Source organism: Megascapheus bottae, chromosome 10 (genome assembly GCF_031878675.1).
Source record: "Megascapheus bottae isolate mThoBot1 chromosome 10, mThoBot2.hap1, whole genome shotgun sequence".
Classification (NCBI taxonomy): Eukaryota; Metazoa; Chordata; class Mammalia; order Rodentia; family Geomyidae; genus Megascapheus; species Megascapheus bottae.
In genome coordinates, this window is record NC_143518.1 from 26,212,217 (window position 1) to 26,230,000 (window position 17,784).

Genomic DNA, 17,784 nt, shown 5'->3' on the forward strand with positions numbered 1-17,784 from the left:
TGTGGTTGGTGGGAATGCAAATTAGCACAGCTATTTCGGAAAGCAGTAGGGAGGCTTCAGAGAAATTAAAAAAATAGAGTTATTCTATGTTCTAGTAATAGCCAAAAGAAAGGAATTCAGAATTAGAACAGGGGATTTTGTGTGCACCTCACACAAAGAAACCATGTGCTTTAAGTGACAGGTCTATGATAATTGCCCTGGATTTGATCATTACATACTGTATGCTTTTTACTCCATGGACATGTACAGCTGTTATTTGGTAATTGAAAACAAAGACATGATTTTCAGGATGTAAGTAAATGCAGTCATGCTGTTTGGGGATGTTGAATTTAATGCGATGTTTTGACTTGGTTCACAGGTCTTGTTAACTGGATTGATAAGCTTTTGTACAGCATTCGTCATAATTGGATATGTGGTTTTGAAATTCAATAAGGAATCATGGAATATTCAGTGTTGCTTGTTCTTTAGCATCATCCTTGGCATTACAGATCCTGTTCATTCTGTGAACGTGATGAAGAATATTGGTATGTCTGATTTATTTTTCTTACTTTGGGGCTATGGGGATGTATTATTATGTTGAATGGGGGACACATTATTTTGGAGATATTTTTCTTACAGAAGTGGTACATGTGGCACAGTAGGAATCTGTGCTTTTTTTCCCCTTGAGGATAAAGGACTTATTGATTTGAAGAAGGCAGAGCAGATGGGAAGGTGACGTAGCATCAATAATAGCCTTAAAGAATGTTTTCAACCAGGATGCTGGTGGCTCATGCCTATAATCCTAGACACAGAGAAGGCTGAAATCTGAGAACTGTGTGTCAGAATCAACTCTGGTAGACAAATTTGAGAGACTTTTATCTGCAATTATCAAGCAAAAAGCTGGAAGTGGAGATGTGGATGAAGTGGTTGTGTACCAGATATAAGTGAAAAAGCCAAATGAGAGCACAAGAACTGGAGTTCAGGCCCCAGTAGCAGCATGAACACACACACACACAGTTTTCAAGAGGAAAATGTAACCCTTTTAGAAGATGGCAAAATTTGTATTCATATTCTGTATTACTAAATACTGAGCTACCAAGTGAAGACTTTACAAAGTAAAGCTACAGCTACAAAGTAAAGTTAATGAGTCCATTTACCCATACATAGAGAAAATCAAAATCCCTTGTGTGAGACTCTTCTAGGGCCTTGGAAGTGCTCCTTGGAATTGTTCCTTCTGTTTGAGTAGGTTGGGTAAGCTGCAGAGGAAGTTGTAGGGATTCCCCTTCCCAGACAAAGAAAAGAAAGGTAAAATGATAAGCCTTATTCTCAAATTAAAAATTTTTTTTTGCCAGTCCTGGGCTTGAGCTCAGGGCCTGAGCACTGTCCTTGGACTTTCTCAAGGCTAGAGCTCTACCACTTGAGCCTCAGCACCACTTCCAGCTTTTTGTCTATGTATGTGGTACCGAGGAATCGAACCCGGGTCTTCATGCATGCTAGGCAAGCACTTTACCACTAGGCCAAACTCCCGGCCCTCTCAAATTAAATTTATTCAATAAAAGATAATTCCCAAGATGGTTTGAGGCCTGGTACCATTTCCCATCTTTTACTTACTTGGTGAGGTAAAAGGTGAGTTTACCTGAAATCTTCTTCCATTGCTGTCTTTGCTTCATACCACAGTGAATTCCTGAAGTGGCTGGATGCTACAGTTCCTATTTTTTTGACTCTGAAATATTTTTTCTAACCAACTGAACAGTATTGGTTTATTGAGAGGACATATAATGCCTGATGATTAGAGCAGGAAATATCTAAACTCATGCATGTATTTATACCCATTTTATCTGTACCGCATTTCTATTAGTTCATCTTGATTGTACAGCTCAAGGAGCCTGAGACAATGGGTGCTTGAAGTACTACTGTTTTATCCTTTTGCTTCTGATTTTTCAGAAGGTACATTGTAGAAAATTAAAGAAAATGCTGATTGTGATTGTTTTGCAAACCTTCCCTCCTCTTTTCCCCAGTTGCTCTCCTTCTTTTCTCTTCTCCCTAATCTTCTCCTTCCCCTCTGCTTCACGTACAAAAGTATCATTTTCATGTTGCACCTTGTATTACATTTTATATTTCCTTTTCCAGGCATTTCTAAAATGTATATTGATATCATCAGAGGAGAATCATTGATCATTTGTAGTGTCACATCCATTTTCTTTGGAATTTTTCGAGGCTACTCATTGCATATTTTCATATTTAGAGGTAAGAACATACTTTATTCTAAAATCATTGTTACTGAAATTAAGCTACTTTACACTTGGACCAATTAGACTAGTAGGTAATAAGAGAACAAGTACAACTGGCATGTTTTCTTGGGTACTAAAGGGCAAAGAGTTTAAAAAAATGACTTCACATTCCTCAGTGTGCAAATATGAATGTGTACATGCATATGCAATTGCGTTATCTGACTTAGATTTTCCTCTTTCCTGAATCAGACTGCATTTCAGTGAGTGGATTTTAAGAAGTGATGTAGTCTAACCTTTGAGTCAGTTGAATGTGTTACTTTGCTAGGTTTTCAGATGTAGTGAAAAAGCAATCATAGCACAAAACAAAAAGGCTACCTTATTGTGTGTGTGTGTGTGTGTGTGTGTGTGTGTGTGTGTGTGTGTGTGTATTTGGTTACTCAGGAGGCTGAGATCTGACGGTCCAGGTTCGAAGCCTGCTGAGGCAGACAGATCCCAGAGACCCTGATCTTCAAGTAACCAGCAAAAAGCCAGAAGTAAAGATGTGGTTCAAGTGGTAGAGTGCCAGCCTTGAAAGAACATGAGGTCCTACTTTGTACCTCCAAAAAAAAAAAAAAAGAAAAAGTTACAGCTCAGTTTCTTGTCTACATTTTTATTTTTTATTTTTCAGAATTACATATAGTCATGGGACTCACCTTAGACATTGCTGGGAGCATCATCTGCGGATACTGCTGTGCCAGAGTCATCCAGTCTATACTGACCGACCTTTTCAGCAACACACTGACTAATGTCATTCTCTGCTTTTCAATGGTGTACATGACTTTCTACATTGGTAAGGCAGGAACACAGGCAAAGAAAAATGCTGTTCTCCAAGTACATTTTACAAATCTTGATTATTCCCTCATCCTGACTCCAGTCACTTCTTTCCAACATCTTTCCACTGAGGGCTTGAACTTGGGCTTTCTAAAGGCTAGTGCTCTACCACTAGAGCCAGAGTTCCACTTCTGTTTTTTTTTTTTTTTCAGTGTATGTGGTACTGAGGAATCAAACCCAGGGCTTTGTGCATGCTAGGCAATCACTCTACCACTAAGCCACACTCCAGACTTCGACCTTTAGGTCTTTCCTAGCATCTTTTAGCATTTTTTGATAGCTCCCTACCTCTTCTACTTTGTGCTCATCTCTGTGGTTGCTCATCTATATTCATTGACAATTCCCTAGAAGAAGAATCAACATGGAGTTTATTTTGGCTCTTACTGTAAAACACCCCAGCTGTAAAATGAGAAAATTCAGAGAGATGCTTTTCAGGACTTTTCCTTACCAGCTTTTAATTCAATGAGCAATGGATGAGGATGCTGTTGAAATGGCAGACTTCTCCTGAGCGTGGGAGGCAGAAAAGGAGATTAAGAGTAGATTTATATTTGCATCTGGAAGAGAAACAGGAGAGTAAGATGAGCAAGAGCCTTGGTGAACCTACTTTTGTCCTGTTAAATTGGGAATTGAAGTATTTACGGCTAGGCTGAGATAAACTGGTTCCTAAGAGCCATAATAACTATGACCAAATGATCAATTTCTGCTTTCGACTCATTTTACTTAGGGGAGTAACTTTTGTTCGTGAAAGATCTCAGGTATCAAGAGATATCTTCTCTTTCCACCTCCAGTTAGAAAATCATCACTTTCTCTCTACATCTAAAATGCCACCTAGGGGTTGCTCACTTCCTTGAATCAGTAAAATTATAGAAAGCACCGATGTTTCATTTCTTTTGACTTAATGCATTTTTTTCCTCTGTGAAGCATTTATGATGCCTTAAATCTTCAAAGAAATTTTAATTTATTGTTCCTTCCTTCCTCCCTTCCTCCCTTCATATCTCCCTTCTTTCCCTCCTTCCTTCCTTCCCTCCCTCCCTCCTTCCTTCCTTCCTTCCTTCCTTCCTTCCTTCCTTCCTTCCTTCCTTCCTTCCTTCCTTCCTTCCTGTTTGCAGTAACGGCATTTATTTATTTGTGTGTGTGTGTGTGTGTGTGTGTGTGTGTGTGTGTGTGTGTGATGTTACCTTGCATTTAAATTTTGATAAAAGTAACACTGAAATTCACATATAGAATTTCTCTATTCTTTACAATTTTTCCCCACGATGGCTGGAGTCTAAAACTGTCCTTCAGATGGAGCAGGTCACTTCATCTGCTCTCCTCCTAGCGTTCTGTTTAATTCAGACTGCCAAGTCTGCACAGAAAATCATGGTCTTGCCAATTGGCAACTTCCCTGACTCCTGGCCATGAACCCTTTAATTTAGTCTTTGTACTTCTCAGCAGACAATGAACTCTTTGAGGAGGAGGCTACCTGGTAGTCAATGTCCTACTCATTTTCTCTCCTGTATCCCCCTAGCCAACCTCACAGTTCTGCAATGTTCCTGATAGCAATTTAGCACATATTGGTTGAATAAATGGTTATTCACCTTTGAAGAGCTTTGGGGTTAGGAAAGTTTGTGTTCAAATCCCAGCTCCACATTTTATCAGTTTGGTGATCTTTGGAAATAATTTAATTTCTCTAAGCTTGTTTCTTCAGTGGTATTATAATACTTAATTAGTAGAGGGTATGGTAGGCATTAATGAGGTAATGTGTGTGCTATTCCGTGCTTATTGACTGTGAGATAAAAATAGCATCTAGGGGTTTGCAGTTGATCAAACATATCTCCTCCCACCTCTATTCACCTTGGTAGCTAGAAGTGGGCCATCGTAGTAATCTTTACACCATGGTGATTAGGAGATACTATCATTTTCTTTTCATCCCAAAGAGTTGATATTGAGCATTCACTAGCATACCAGTGGATTCAACGTGAAACAGTAGTCCATGTTGTTTAATGTCCCCCCTTCTTTCTAGAAATAGAGGCACTTGTCATCCTCATAGGCAGATGAAAATGGGTGTGACTTGAAGGGAGAGGGGTAGAATGGGGTTCCTTAGAGTCTTTCCACCTCCCTCCACATTAGAAGGGTGTTGGTACTGACATACAATTCGGTATGCTCATTTGGGTATGCAACTCAAAAGCTTGATCAGTTCAGCTCAATTCAAATCAAATGCTCAAATGGTAGAGCTCAAATGGTAGAGCTCTTGTCTTTACTAGTGCGAGGCTGTGATCTCATTCCCCAGTACAGAAAAATAAACGAAGAGTTCACCAAAAATATACTTAAAAATCCAGGATATACTAATTACAAAGGATTAGAAATAACATTTTGAGAGACAATTTCCTTATTATCACAGGCTATAGCACTACTGATTTTACTATCACTGGTTGTTTAAGTGAAATCCAGCTTTCAGAGCTAGATAACGAAGAAGTCTAAAGTGACTGTAAGTGACAAGATAAGTGGATGATAAAATCCTCTTTCATAAACAATATTGATAAGTACTAAGCATTAGGAAGCATCACTAAACAATAAAGTGAATAGATAAAAGGAACTTAGAGTATCACAATGATGGTTCTTTTAGCCATTGTCACACAAACTTGTCAAACCCTGTTTATGGTATCTAACTTAATTTTGGCTGTGACAACTCATGTTTTTACACCTAATTTTATAGATGGGAGGATACTGAGGGAGGAAAGACAGGTGGCATGCCAAGAGCATGCAACTGGTTCTGTTCAAAGTTCTTCCCTGTCTTTACCTTTTGTGTTCTTTCTCTTCCTTTCTCTCTTGCTGTTGACAACACTCTCTATGGAGACTTGATGTGCTTTGTACTCAAATGTTCTTTATGGTTGCCTTTCCTGCTTCAGAACTGCACGTACACATTTGTTTCCAGCACAATGAACAATCACTTCAGGCACTTGAGGCAGGCTTCTGGTCTGTCATCAGCACTGAGCTTGGGGCACATGTAGCCAAGTCCCTGAGGTGCTAAGCAGAGACTAAAAGCTTATTTTTTCCCCCAGTAACCTTATTCCCAGCGATAATGTAGGATTGGCAAACTAGGTCAAGCCTGTTTATTTTTCAGACAGACAGTTAGCCAAAAATAGCTTCTGCATTCTAAAATGGCTTAGGAGAACACAACAAAAGAACAATGTCTGTGCCACAGGAAATGCAAACTATAGTGCCTATAAATTAAGTCTTATTGGACATTTCACCTATGACTAGTTTTGTACCATAACAAGTAGGGTAGTTGTAACAGGCGCCACAAAGAGTAGATATTCACTGTTGGTCTATCCCCTTATAGAAAATATGCTAGTCTCTGTGTTAAAGCATCAGGCCAATCTCCTGGAGCAACTTTCTAAGAAGAAGTATTACTCTCAAGTTTCTCACCAATTCTTCACTCAAAATAAAGTACTTCGGTGTGCACACGCAAATAGATTTAATTTTATTCATTTTTTTCCCCTCCTCCTCAGTGGAACTTTTAGGAATGTCAGGCATTGTTGCTTTGGTCACTGTAGGACTGAATTTAGATTCCTTAAGCTTTAAACCGAAGATGGAGTTCGTAATTACTAAGTAAGTTTCCTGTTAAGTATGATATAATTGATATTTGGTACCTAGGGGAGGCTTGTCTTTGTGAATGCCAATGAAATGTTTCTTTTAAAACTATTTTTGAGTCTACAGGTATATTTATTATTCTATCTTCATAAACACACACACACACACACACACACACACACATATATGCAACATACTTTTACCCTTCTCACTATTTGCAGTAACCTCTCCTTCCCTCCCCATTTATACTCATTTCCCTCCGGCAGTCCCCCCTTTTGCACTCATGTCCCATCATCATCATCATCATCATCATCATCATCATCGTTGTTGTCCACATCGTCATCACTGTCTTATCATCATGATCATGATCATGATCATCATCATCATCATTGTTGTCCACATGGTCATCGCTGTCCTATCATCATCATCATCATCACCACCACCACCAATCATCACAGATCTAGTTCACACGTAGAATATGATATTCAGCTTTTTGAGCATGGCCTATTTTCCTCCATAAAACTCACATATATATTTACATATACATTTTCAATTTTTTTCAGTTATGTTTGTAAAGCACTTTAAGATATCAATAAATATAGACATCAGTTGCTATCGCTTTTGTGAATAAAATATCAGCGACTCAGATCATAACATTTTATTTTGTTAAAAAATCCTTTACTGGAATTATACTTTTAATGGTGAATTAAAAAATAAATGCCTTTCCCTTTATTTCTTTAACTAAATTGTTACTAAGTTATGAAAATAACTTAAATAACAGTATCATAATATAGGAAGGGTGGGAAAAGAGCTTCAGAAAGGGGAAATCATTGCCTGTCTCTCAAACAAAATACATTATGTCTTCCTGAGAGACTGTGCTAAATTTCAGAATTGTTTCAGAGTCAGTGAGCATCAAATTACAATCTAGAGTGGAAATACATCAGATAAAAGCAAACATTGAAATGATAAAAATAATCATAACTTTTCTTATGAAAATATATTTAGTATAAAATACTAATATTGCCCTGGAATTATGTCCTACTTTTTTGATATTTACTAATTCTTTTCTTTTTTTTTTATAATTCTTTTCTTGGGTGGTTCCATATCTTTGCTATGGTAAATAGTGCTGCAATGAACATCACTGTGCTAGTGGATTTAGCATGCCCTTGTTTCTGGACCGTTGGGTAAATGCCAAGTAGTGGAATTGCTGGGTCCTAGGGGAGCTCCAGATGTCCCTCAGTTGATGAGTGTATCAACAAGATGTGGTATTTGTACACAATGGAATTCTGTGCTGCTGTCAGAAAAAACGACATTGCCCCATTTGTAAGGAAATGGAAAGACTTAGAAAAAATCATATTAAGTGAAGTAAGCCAGACTCAAAGGAACTTAGGCTCAATGGTTTCCCTCATTTGTCCTAATCAGTAGAAACCTTGCGCTCTCCTAGCAGAGATTTACAATAGAACAAAACCTAGATACATAAGGCCATATAGTATGATGCTAAATGAAAGGACCTTCAGGATATAGAAACAAAAGCCATATAATGAGTGATTGTTGTCCTTAATGTACTATGTTATCTCTCATCTCTTTTGCTGTCCCTTGGTTATCTCATATTGTTACAATATTTCACCTTGTTATCTGATATATATTTTATATGTGCTTAATTGGTTATTTGAAATTGGATAGGGAAGGGGGGAAATTAAAATGAGCGGGGGGAGGGGGGAGGAAAATGGGGACCATGGCATGAGAAAAGGTATCAATGTTTGTGAAGTAATGCACCTTCTATCTGGTGAATATAATGTAACCCTTTTAATAATTACAATAAAAAACAGAAAAAATAATTATTTTCTTTTATGATATTCCAATGATAGAAGATGGTTCTACATGGGTAAAATTAAATGACAGAACAAAATTGATATCCATAACTAACATAGTTAAGTGTGTAGGTGAACAATGTTTTATTGGTTTTTAAATTTAGAAGCATGGGCCAGGTACTGGTGGCTTATGCCTGTAATCCTAACTGTTCAGGAAGCTGAGATCTGAGGGGCATGGCTTAAAGCCAGCCCCAGCAGAAAAGTCTATGAGACTTCTACCTCCAATAAACCACCTGAAAACTATAAGTGGAGCTGTGGCTCAAAGTGGTAGAGCACTAGCCTTGAGTTGAAGAGCTTGGCAATGACAAGGCCCTGAGTTCAAGTTCCACAATAGATTGGAAAAAAAGTAAAAGTTTGGGAATAACTAGTTTGTAAAAACAGATGCTTGGTGTTGTGTGTCTTAAGTTAGACATTTTCCTATGATCCACAACATGATAAATTATCTTATTGTTTATCCCTTCATTTATTCCATCAATCCTTTCTTTATGTGTGCTACAGTTTGGATATTGCCTTTAAGGTTTGGCTGTGTGGGAACAAGACACTTTTCAGAATATGATCATTGTTAAGTGGCATACACATATGCATAATAAGCTAGGGATAATTATTAAAATGCAAAACCAAAGGAACAAAAGGTGCATAGTCTTCTTGATATGTGGATATTAGATCTAAACAATACAAGAGCAATGACTCAATAGTCAGGTAGCAAAGGTTATGGACATAGTTTGGAGATATAAACATAACTACATACATAAAAATCTATGATGCAGTATATAAACTCTATAGACATAATGTTATATAGATGGATATGTGTGTATGACATACAAACCCTAAGCTTAATTTTAATTATGTTCTAAAATCTATGAGCCAGTGATTGCATATAGATTCCCTTCTCGAATACTTGTTTGTTAAATGACATTTGAAATATGATGTAAAAAATGTAGGGCTTTTTGTGTTTTCTGGAATGATTTTTTTAAAGCATTTAATTCACTGGTTATTCCATGATTCCATGAAAGTTAAGCTGTGAGTGTTGGAACCCCCACTCATGCCCTTCCCTGTCAGAGTTGGCAGTGGTTTGAATCAAGAGCTGGGAACCACCTGGAGAATCACACTCTACTTGGCTGGATTAAGGCTGGAACAGAGAACACCGCTTATCTGCAGCTAAAATAAGGCTATTCCTAGTGCTCCTATCGTGCAGATCTTGGAACTCACTTGTGGGGAAACTGGTCTGGGGGGCAGAGAAGCAGCAGGAGAAAGTCACAGACTGACAATTGAGAGGGGCCAACACTTTTAAGGTCAGATTGATTCACTCTGGCTAGCACACAGAACCAGACATGATGGACCCTACTGAGACCTCGGCCCCACTGTATGCTGGGACCCAGGATACAGCTTCTTAGAAGGCAACCTAGGACACTCCAGTGCTCTGTCTTGCTTATCCAGCAGGGTACAGACAGGTGGGACACAGGACCACTTCCAGGTAGTCCAATAAGGATATCTTCTGGAAGAATAATTGAGATTAGAGTTAGATTTAGGAACACTATCAATGAGCAAACAGGAGAGGCTGCAAAGGAAAGGTGGATCTACAGCAGGGGTATTGGTGGTCTAGCAGCTATTATGCAAATTTAATCAGGTGCCACTATGTCAGCCACCCCAGTCCCGGATTAGCTGGGTAGGTGGGACAGTTGATAAGGTGAGGTTAACTCTAGAGAAGCTGATAAATCATTAACGGTAGGAGGTCTGCATTTTCTTACTTTGTACTTGCTATTCTGTAATGAAAGGAAGCCCATGGCTTTGGTGTGATGAGACTAATGAGGATTATGAGATAGGTTCTGCTAGATCAAAACAAAAAAACACAACAACAAAACACTTTTCCTATTAACTGTAAGCTCACAGAAGGCAGACACCTTCAAGAGACAATAATCACAGGCATTGCACAAATGCTTTTTTTAAAAAAAAGTTTAAATGTTGTTGGTTGTGGGCCTTGGATCAGGGCTAGGTGCTGTCCTTGGCCTCTTTTTGCTCAAGGCTAATGCTCTACCATTTTGACCCACAACTCCACTTCCAATATTACTGGTGGTTAATTGGATTATGCATTTCCCAGCTCAGGCTGGCTTTGAACTACAATTCTCAGATCTCAGCCTCCTGAGTAGTTAGTATCACATGTGGGAGTCATCAGTGCCTAGCCACAAATGCTTTATGTGAAAAAATAGGCAAAGTATATATTACTTAAAATGTCATTTTGTTTTTCTTCCTCTCAGGTTCTTAATAATGTTTTCATCTGTATATGAGCAGTTAATATATACTTTCTTTGGCATTGTGATTGGATGTGGAGAAATCAAATATTTTAGATTTCACACTGTAGCTTTCGTTTTCATCTTATTTGCAACAGTCACTTTTGTAAGGTAATTATATGTAAAAGTTGGTTTTGCTGAGTTTTTTGCTAGTTGGTTTTGTTTATTTGTTTGATTTTTGTGCCTAATCTGGGGCTTGAACTCAAGGCTTGGGTACTGTCCTTGGGCTTTTGTGCTTAAGGTTTGTGCTCACCACTTGAGCTCCGTTTATGGCACTTTGGGCTTGTAATTGGAGATATGAGTCTAGCAGACTTTCTTGCTTGGGCTGGCTTTGAACTATAGTCCTCAGATCTCAGCCTCTTGAGTAGCTGGGGTTACAGTCGTCAGAAAATGGCATTCAGCTCTAGCATTAATTTTTAGATCTTAAAAAAACTTAGTGAGCAGATTTGATTAGTTGAAAAGTTGGAATGACATCAATAAGTGCATTGCCTTGTCTTTCTTGAAAATTTTTATATGAAACTTATCACTGAGTACACTGTTTCAGTGATAATTAAGATGCACATATAGGCTATTTATTTTTAATGTTTGTCTGTCTACAGGTTGATTACTATTATCTTAGTGAGCCCGATTTTGACACATTCGAGTTATGAATACAATTGGCGGTGGGGAGTTGTTCTTACCTGGTCTGGAATCAGAGGAGTTTTCAGCTTACTCTTGGCTCCTGATATTTATAATCTGGCTGAACAGAGAGAAGAGGCACCACATCTGGTAGGGAAAAGAATGTGTTGGGATTGTTCATTTTTACTCATTTTGCAGCATGTGTCACCATAGCTAATAATAAAGGTAACCATATTTGACCTAGATTCTAAAAGTGCATCCTTTAAAGTAGGTTGGAACTTAGAAAAATGTTTATCTGTGTTAACATGAAGGGGGCTGATGGTAATATAGTGATTATGGACAGTGATGTAATATAGAGGTGATTCCCATTCTGCTTCCACCTTGGGGATGTTTTTTATCTTGGCTGATCCTCAGTTTCCAGGGGAGAATTAAGATGACAGCAAAATATGTGACATTTAATAAATGTTCAATAAATATTATTGAGCACAGAGATGCAAGATTTCAGCAGCTGTCAGGAGGCATAATATAATATCCTTGTGAAGAACATTCCAAATCTTATAGCTGTGAGAACAAAAGTTGCATTGGGTGAAGTGGCTCATTCCTGTAATCCTAGCTACTCAGAAGGCTGAGATCTGAGGATCAAAGTCCAAAGTCAGCCCAGACACAAATGGACCTGAGACTTATCTCTAGTTAACCTCTAGAAAATGGGAACTGGGGCTTGGCTCAAGGGTAGGGTGGTAGTCTTGAGCTGAATAGCCCAGGGACAGTGCCTAGGCCAAATTCAAACTCCATGACCCACAAAAAAATGAACTGTTTTTAAGTATGCCAGTGGAAGAGGAATTTTTTGTACGTTGTTATATCCTATAACAAGGATCTTGTTATATTTATGATTTCAGGGATCAGTAAAATTTTTTTTCTGGCTAAAGACTACCTTATATACAGTAGAAAAAACCTACCCCCTCCCCACAAAAAAACCCCCAAAACTCCAACTTTTTTCTGGAAGCCTCTTCCTCCTGAGCTAAGTGATAGGTTTCCAGACTATCTAGTCATGAAGCTTGTGTGGAGCTGACACTCCAGGCAAAATCTAAAGAGCCCAGTGCACTTGCTAGCCCTGTTTTAACAACTCATCATTTGTCCATTATACAGCGCAAATGATTCAGCCCAGAGCCTTTGGTGTCTGCTAAATGAGCGTGTTACCACTGTATTACAACCCCAGCCTTTGAAACTCATCTATCCTTTGTGACAGTATTGTGTTTTAGACAAATCACTAGAAATTCCCCAGACTGTTTTTCTGAAACTTTCCAGTCAGATGAATCTAAAACCTGCCCTACTGGAAGGGAGAAACTATCTGCATATTATATGATGTAGCCTACCTTCTCACTTCCTGGGGAAGTAGATGGCCAGACTTCCGATACTATCTGATTTGCTCTTCCTTGCTACTTTGCTCCTGTTCTAGAAGGCCAGAAAAGTAGAGCGCTTGTTCAACACTTATCTTTTGGGGGAAACAACTATCAACCTCTTAATTTTGCATGTGGAGAAACCAAAGAAACAACTTCATAGATAGCAGCATAGGGAAAGAACTCCCCAAAGAGGAATATTGCTTTTTCTTGATGGAATATCACATCCTCTTTCCTTAAGATTTATGTCTGTGGTGACTGACTGGAATGAATTTGAAGTTCCAATAAGCCTGTGGTTTTGCAAAGACTTTAGATCTTTCCAAGTTCTGAAGGGGAGAAAAAATTGAAATCAGGGCCTGGGCAGTGTCCCTGAGCAGGTTTTTGTCTGTCATGGGACTTGAACTCAGGGCCTGTGTGCTAGTTCCTGAGTTTTTGTACTCAGGGTTAACACTCATCACTAGAGCTACAGTTCCACTTCAAGCTTTTGGCAGTTAATTGGAGTCTCACAGATGGTCCTGTCTGGGCCACAATCATAAGACCTCAGCCTCCTGAGCAGCTAAGATTGGAAGCATGAGCCACTGGTGCCTGGTTAGCATTGATTATTTTTTTTATTAAAGAATTTATTAACATTGATTTTTACATCTTATTTCAAATGACGTTTAAAAAACAAGTTTCAAGAAGGGAATCTCTATATACAATCACTGGGACTTAGTTTTTAGAACTTAATCAACATTAGGCTAAGGGTTTGTATGTCATAGAAACATATCAATTTATGAAATGAAACATTATGTCTATAGAGTCATAGATTTTTATGTCTACATAGTTAGGTTTATATTTCCATCACCATGTCCATAGCATTGGGTATGCAGTTATTGAGTCCTCGCCCTTATACTCTTTGGATTTAATAGCCACATATTAAGGATACCATGCGCCTTTTGTTCCTTAGGTCTTGACTTGTCTCATTCAACATGATTCGCTCTAGATTCATCCACTTCCCTGCAAATGCCATTATTTTATCTTGTCTGTTGGCTATGTAGAATTCCATTGTGTGTGTGTATATATATATATATATATGTATATACACCACATTTTCTGTATCCATGCATCTGCAGTAGGGCATCTGGATTGTTTCCATTGCCTGGCTATTGTGAATAGTGCAGAGATGAACATAGCTGAGCAGGTATCCTTATCATATCTTGGGTTATGATGTTCAGAGTAGATGCACAGAAGTGGTATGGTGGGATCGTAGGGAAGGTCTATTTTCAGTTCTTTAAGAAACCTCCACACTGCTTTCCAGAGTGGCTGAACTAGTCTACATTCCCACCAGCAGTGTAGTAGGGTTCCTTTTTCTCCACAACCCCGTCAGCAACTGTCATTGTCTGAGTTCAAAATCTTGGCCATTCTTGCTGGGGTAAGGTGGTATCTTAGGGTTGTTTTTATTTGCATTTCCTTTATGACCATAGATGATGAACATTTTCTCATATGCTTTTTGCATTGATTATTTTTTATGCCACAAATTATCATAAAAGCAAGTAAGTCAGTGAAAACTTAACTAGCACTTGAATATCATTTTACAGTGTTTTAAAATTCTCTCTGATGTTAGGTGTCCCCATACCTATCAGCGGAGTATCAGTCTCTAGAAGGGGAGCTGGGAGTTAGATGTTTAAGAAATGCTTGAGAACCGAGTGCTGGAGGCTCCTGACTCTAATCCTAGCTACTCAAGAGGCTGAGATCTGAGGATCACAGTTTGAAGCAATCCCTGGCAGAAAAGTCCGAGACTCCAATTAACCAGAAAATGGGAAGTTCAAAATGGTAAAGCAGTAGCTTTGAGCAAAAGAAGGACTTTAGGTGATTGTTGCCAATTAGGGGACATTGGAGAAGATATTACTATTTATTCCATCTTTCAGTGAAAGTTCACTGAACTCCCGTGTCCAGATAACATGACCTAAAACCGCATGACCCCATTGTCTTGTGGTTTTCTTGTGTTTGGTGCCTCTTCAAACCCCTCAACTGCTCCTGCCTGATCCTTCAGAAACCTTTGAATAACTGAGATATACACTGGTGACAAGTGATGCTTCTGTCCTGCCATGTGCTCCACAGCTTGGCCACCTTGCCCCTCAGGACTGTCACCAGAAGTGGAAACTGCAAAGTTCCTTTCTCAGTGTCCTCTGCTAGATGTTCCCCCCTCACTCAGATGGACAATTTCTGTTCCAGTATAGAATGTTCAGTCACTATTTACAAAACAGCCTTTGGCTTCAACTTGTCAGAGACATGATTATACATGTTGACTGAGGTAGAATTTTGTTGATATGAACCAGGACTACCTTTATAATGCCTCTTTATTATTTTGATTCTAACCATTTGCATGCCTTCTTTCCAGATTTTGTTCTACGTGCAGGTAATAACATTATTGACGATGGGAATAAACTCATACATGATGATTGAGTCAGCTAGAACCTTAGGTAAAGTATATGTACATTCAATAATTAATTATGGAGGAAAAATACAAGTTGGCTCTTATGGAGTTCAGGGAATTGAGAAATCATTCATTTTCATTCACTCGTTATGTATAGATGCCGTACTAACTGGGATATCAGTTCGGCTAGTTCAACTGGTGTTGGGAGCCGAGTGTGGGGTCAGGCTGGCCCATGAATCTGCATCACACAAAGATAACCACAAAAAGAAATGAGCTGTCATGTATGACGCCTTGCCTATGAACTTTGAGCTCTATCGTCGTTATTGTGAATCACTTTCTGCTGAGACTTGATTACCATTAGGTGTTATTGCTTTATCACTTTCTGCTGAGACTTGATTATCAATGTAACACCTGAAAGGGTCTTGTTCTGTAGAGACTATATAAGACCGGAACGGGAAATAAAGGGATGCTGTGGTCTTAAGCTTACGGCCTTAGGCTGTAGTCTTGGGCTGTAACCCTCCCGACCCCATCTGTTACTTGTCTTTCCTTTTTCTTTTCTCATCCTCAGCCCCTAATCAGGTATCCTACCTTGCTGCCGGCTGGCTCTGGCAAACTGGAATGAAGTGAGACTTAGGAGATTTGTTCCCTCTCCTTTGAACAGTCTGGAGGAGTGGGATAGTTTGCTACTGTAGGCTGTCTAAGGGACGAGGGTCCTTCTCTCTTGTTCCTCCATTCCCCCCATTTTTGTCTGGAAGGTAGAAGGCTGCTTAATGTCACCATGTCCACAATCCAATGAACTGAAAAAGATAAATTGAGGGTGGAGACTAAGCAACTTCCTTTGAATGGTATGACTCAGAAGAGAACTCATATTCCACTGTCCGGGACTTAATTACATGGGCACCTATGGCCCATGTGACCCCCCCCCCCCCTGCCAGCCCCTGGCTAGCTATATGCTCAGCCAGGACACAGAGCTGTTGCTGAAAGGAAGGACAGACTGTATATTGGGAGTCAATCTACAGGCTCTGCCACAATGACTTAAAGGAATTGGAACCTGATATTTTATCTGTAACTACAATAATATAATGAATGTGAACATTTTATATAGCATCTGAAAGGAAATTTGAATTGTTTATAATAAAATCGCAAGTAGAATCATGTTCAGTGAGACAAGTCAAGACCAAAGGATCAAAAGGCTCATGGTATCCTTAATATGTGGCTATTAGATCCAAACAGTACAAGAGAGAGGACTCAATATTTGTATACCCAATGCTATGGACATGGTAATGGAAATATAAACATAACTATATAGACATAGAAACCTATGCCTCTAATGTTTTATTTCATAAATTAATATGTATCTATGATATACAAACCCTTAGCCTAATTTTGATTATGTTTTAAAAACTAAGTGCCAGTGATTATATACAGAGATTCCCTTCTTGAATATTCGTTTGTTAAACATGTCATTTGAAATATGATGTAGAAATCAATGTTAATAAATTCTTTAATAAAAAAATATGGAAAAAAATCGCAAGCAGACACATTCCACAGTGAAAATCCAGATTAAGATGACTGTAGCAAATGTTCTGCACTCTGCTCAGACCCTGGCTTTTCTTTATCTCAGGTCTATGTGCCATCAATCTGCCAAGACAAATGGCCATGGAAAATGCCATCCAGCACATCCAGGAGATAATACGGAACACAATAACTTTATTTAAAACAGAAAAACTTTTGACAAATGTGAATTGGAGTATGGTAGAAAACAAAGCAAAGATTAAATACATTCCTGTAAGTTCATACTTAGTTAGCAAAATATGCAGTTGTCCCTCCTTTCCTTGGTTTTTCTGTCTTCCTGAGTTCATTTTTTTAAACCCTTTGGTTCTGCTAAATAAAAATGGAGAGGGGGTATTTATTAGTTTTGTTAAATTGGTGGAATGATATCTTTGAACTCTTGTCTCTATAGAGAAGGTTTTGATTAGGCACCGCGGTCTCACTCCTACTCAGGAGACTGAGATCTGACTAGTTACCTGGTTTGAAGCCAGCACAAGCAGGACAGTCCATGAGACTTTCCCAATAAGCAACAAGAAAAGCTGGAAGTGGAACTGTGATTCAGGTGCTAGAGCAGCGCTAGCCTTGAGCAAAAGAAGCTCAATGACTGTTTGTGCCCTCAACCAGCAGAGGGAGAGGGAGAGGGAGAGGGAGAGAGGCAAAAGAAGCTCAATGACAGTGCCCAGGACAGGCAGGGAGTGGGGAGGTTGAGGAGAAAGGGAGGGAGGAGGGAGAGAGAGTTAGTTATTGGTGTTCAGCCTTATTTGTCAAATACCAGGAGAATGGAGGCTTTGACTGACTGACAGATTGAGTAATTGGTGTCCACTGATGTATTTCCAAGGTGCTAAGCTACTAGAAGATCTCTGGTTATCAGTACTATGGAAATTTGAAAACATGGGCTGATAAGAGAGCAGTTGTGCATGGACAGGCTTGGAGAATTTAGCTGCTAAATCTCCAAGGAATACTTATTTCAACATAATGGAAAACAACATTGCT

At 38.9% G+C, this 17,784-nt stretch overlaps 1 protein-coding gene across 3 annotated transcripts in view; it reads left to right on the forward strand.

Moving 5' to 3' along the window:
• Slc9c2 (solute carrier family 9 member C2 (putative)) overlaps positions 1–17,784 on the forward strand; it is a 66,957-nt gene that overhangs the window by 7,137 nt on the left and 42,036 nt on the right. For all 3 annotated transcript variants that reach the window (XM_090340412.1, XM_090340414.1, XM_090340413.1), the window contains exons 5-12: positions 359–524; positions 2,110–2,226; positions 2,878–3,039; positions 6,569–6,668; positions 10,777–10,920; positions 11,409–11,577; positions 15,205–15,286; positions 16,865–17,028. In XM_090340412.1, the coding sequence (XP_090196538.1) occupies positions 359–524; positions 2,110–2,226; positions 2,878–3,039; positions 6,569–6,668; positions 10,777–10,920; positions 11,409–11,577; positions 15,205–15,286; positions 16,865–17,028 (1,104 nt within the window). The remainder of the gene's footprint in view (positions 1–358; positions 525–2,109; positions 2,227–2,877; positions 3,040–6,568; positions 6,669–10,776; positions 10,921–11,408; positions 11,578–15,204; positions 15,287–16,864; positions 17,029–17,784) is intronic.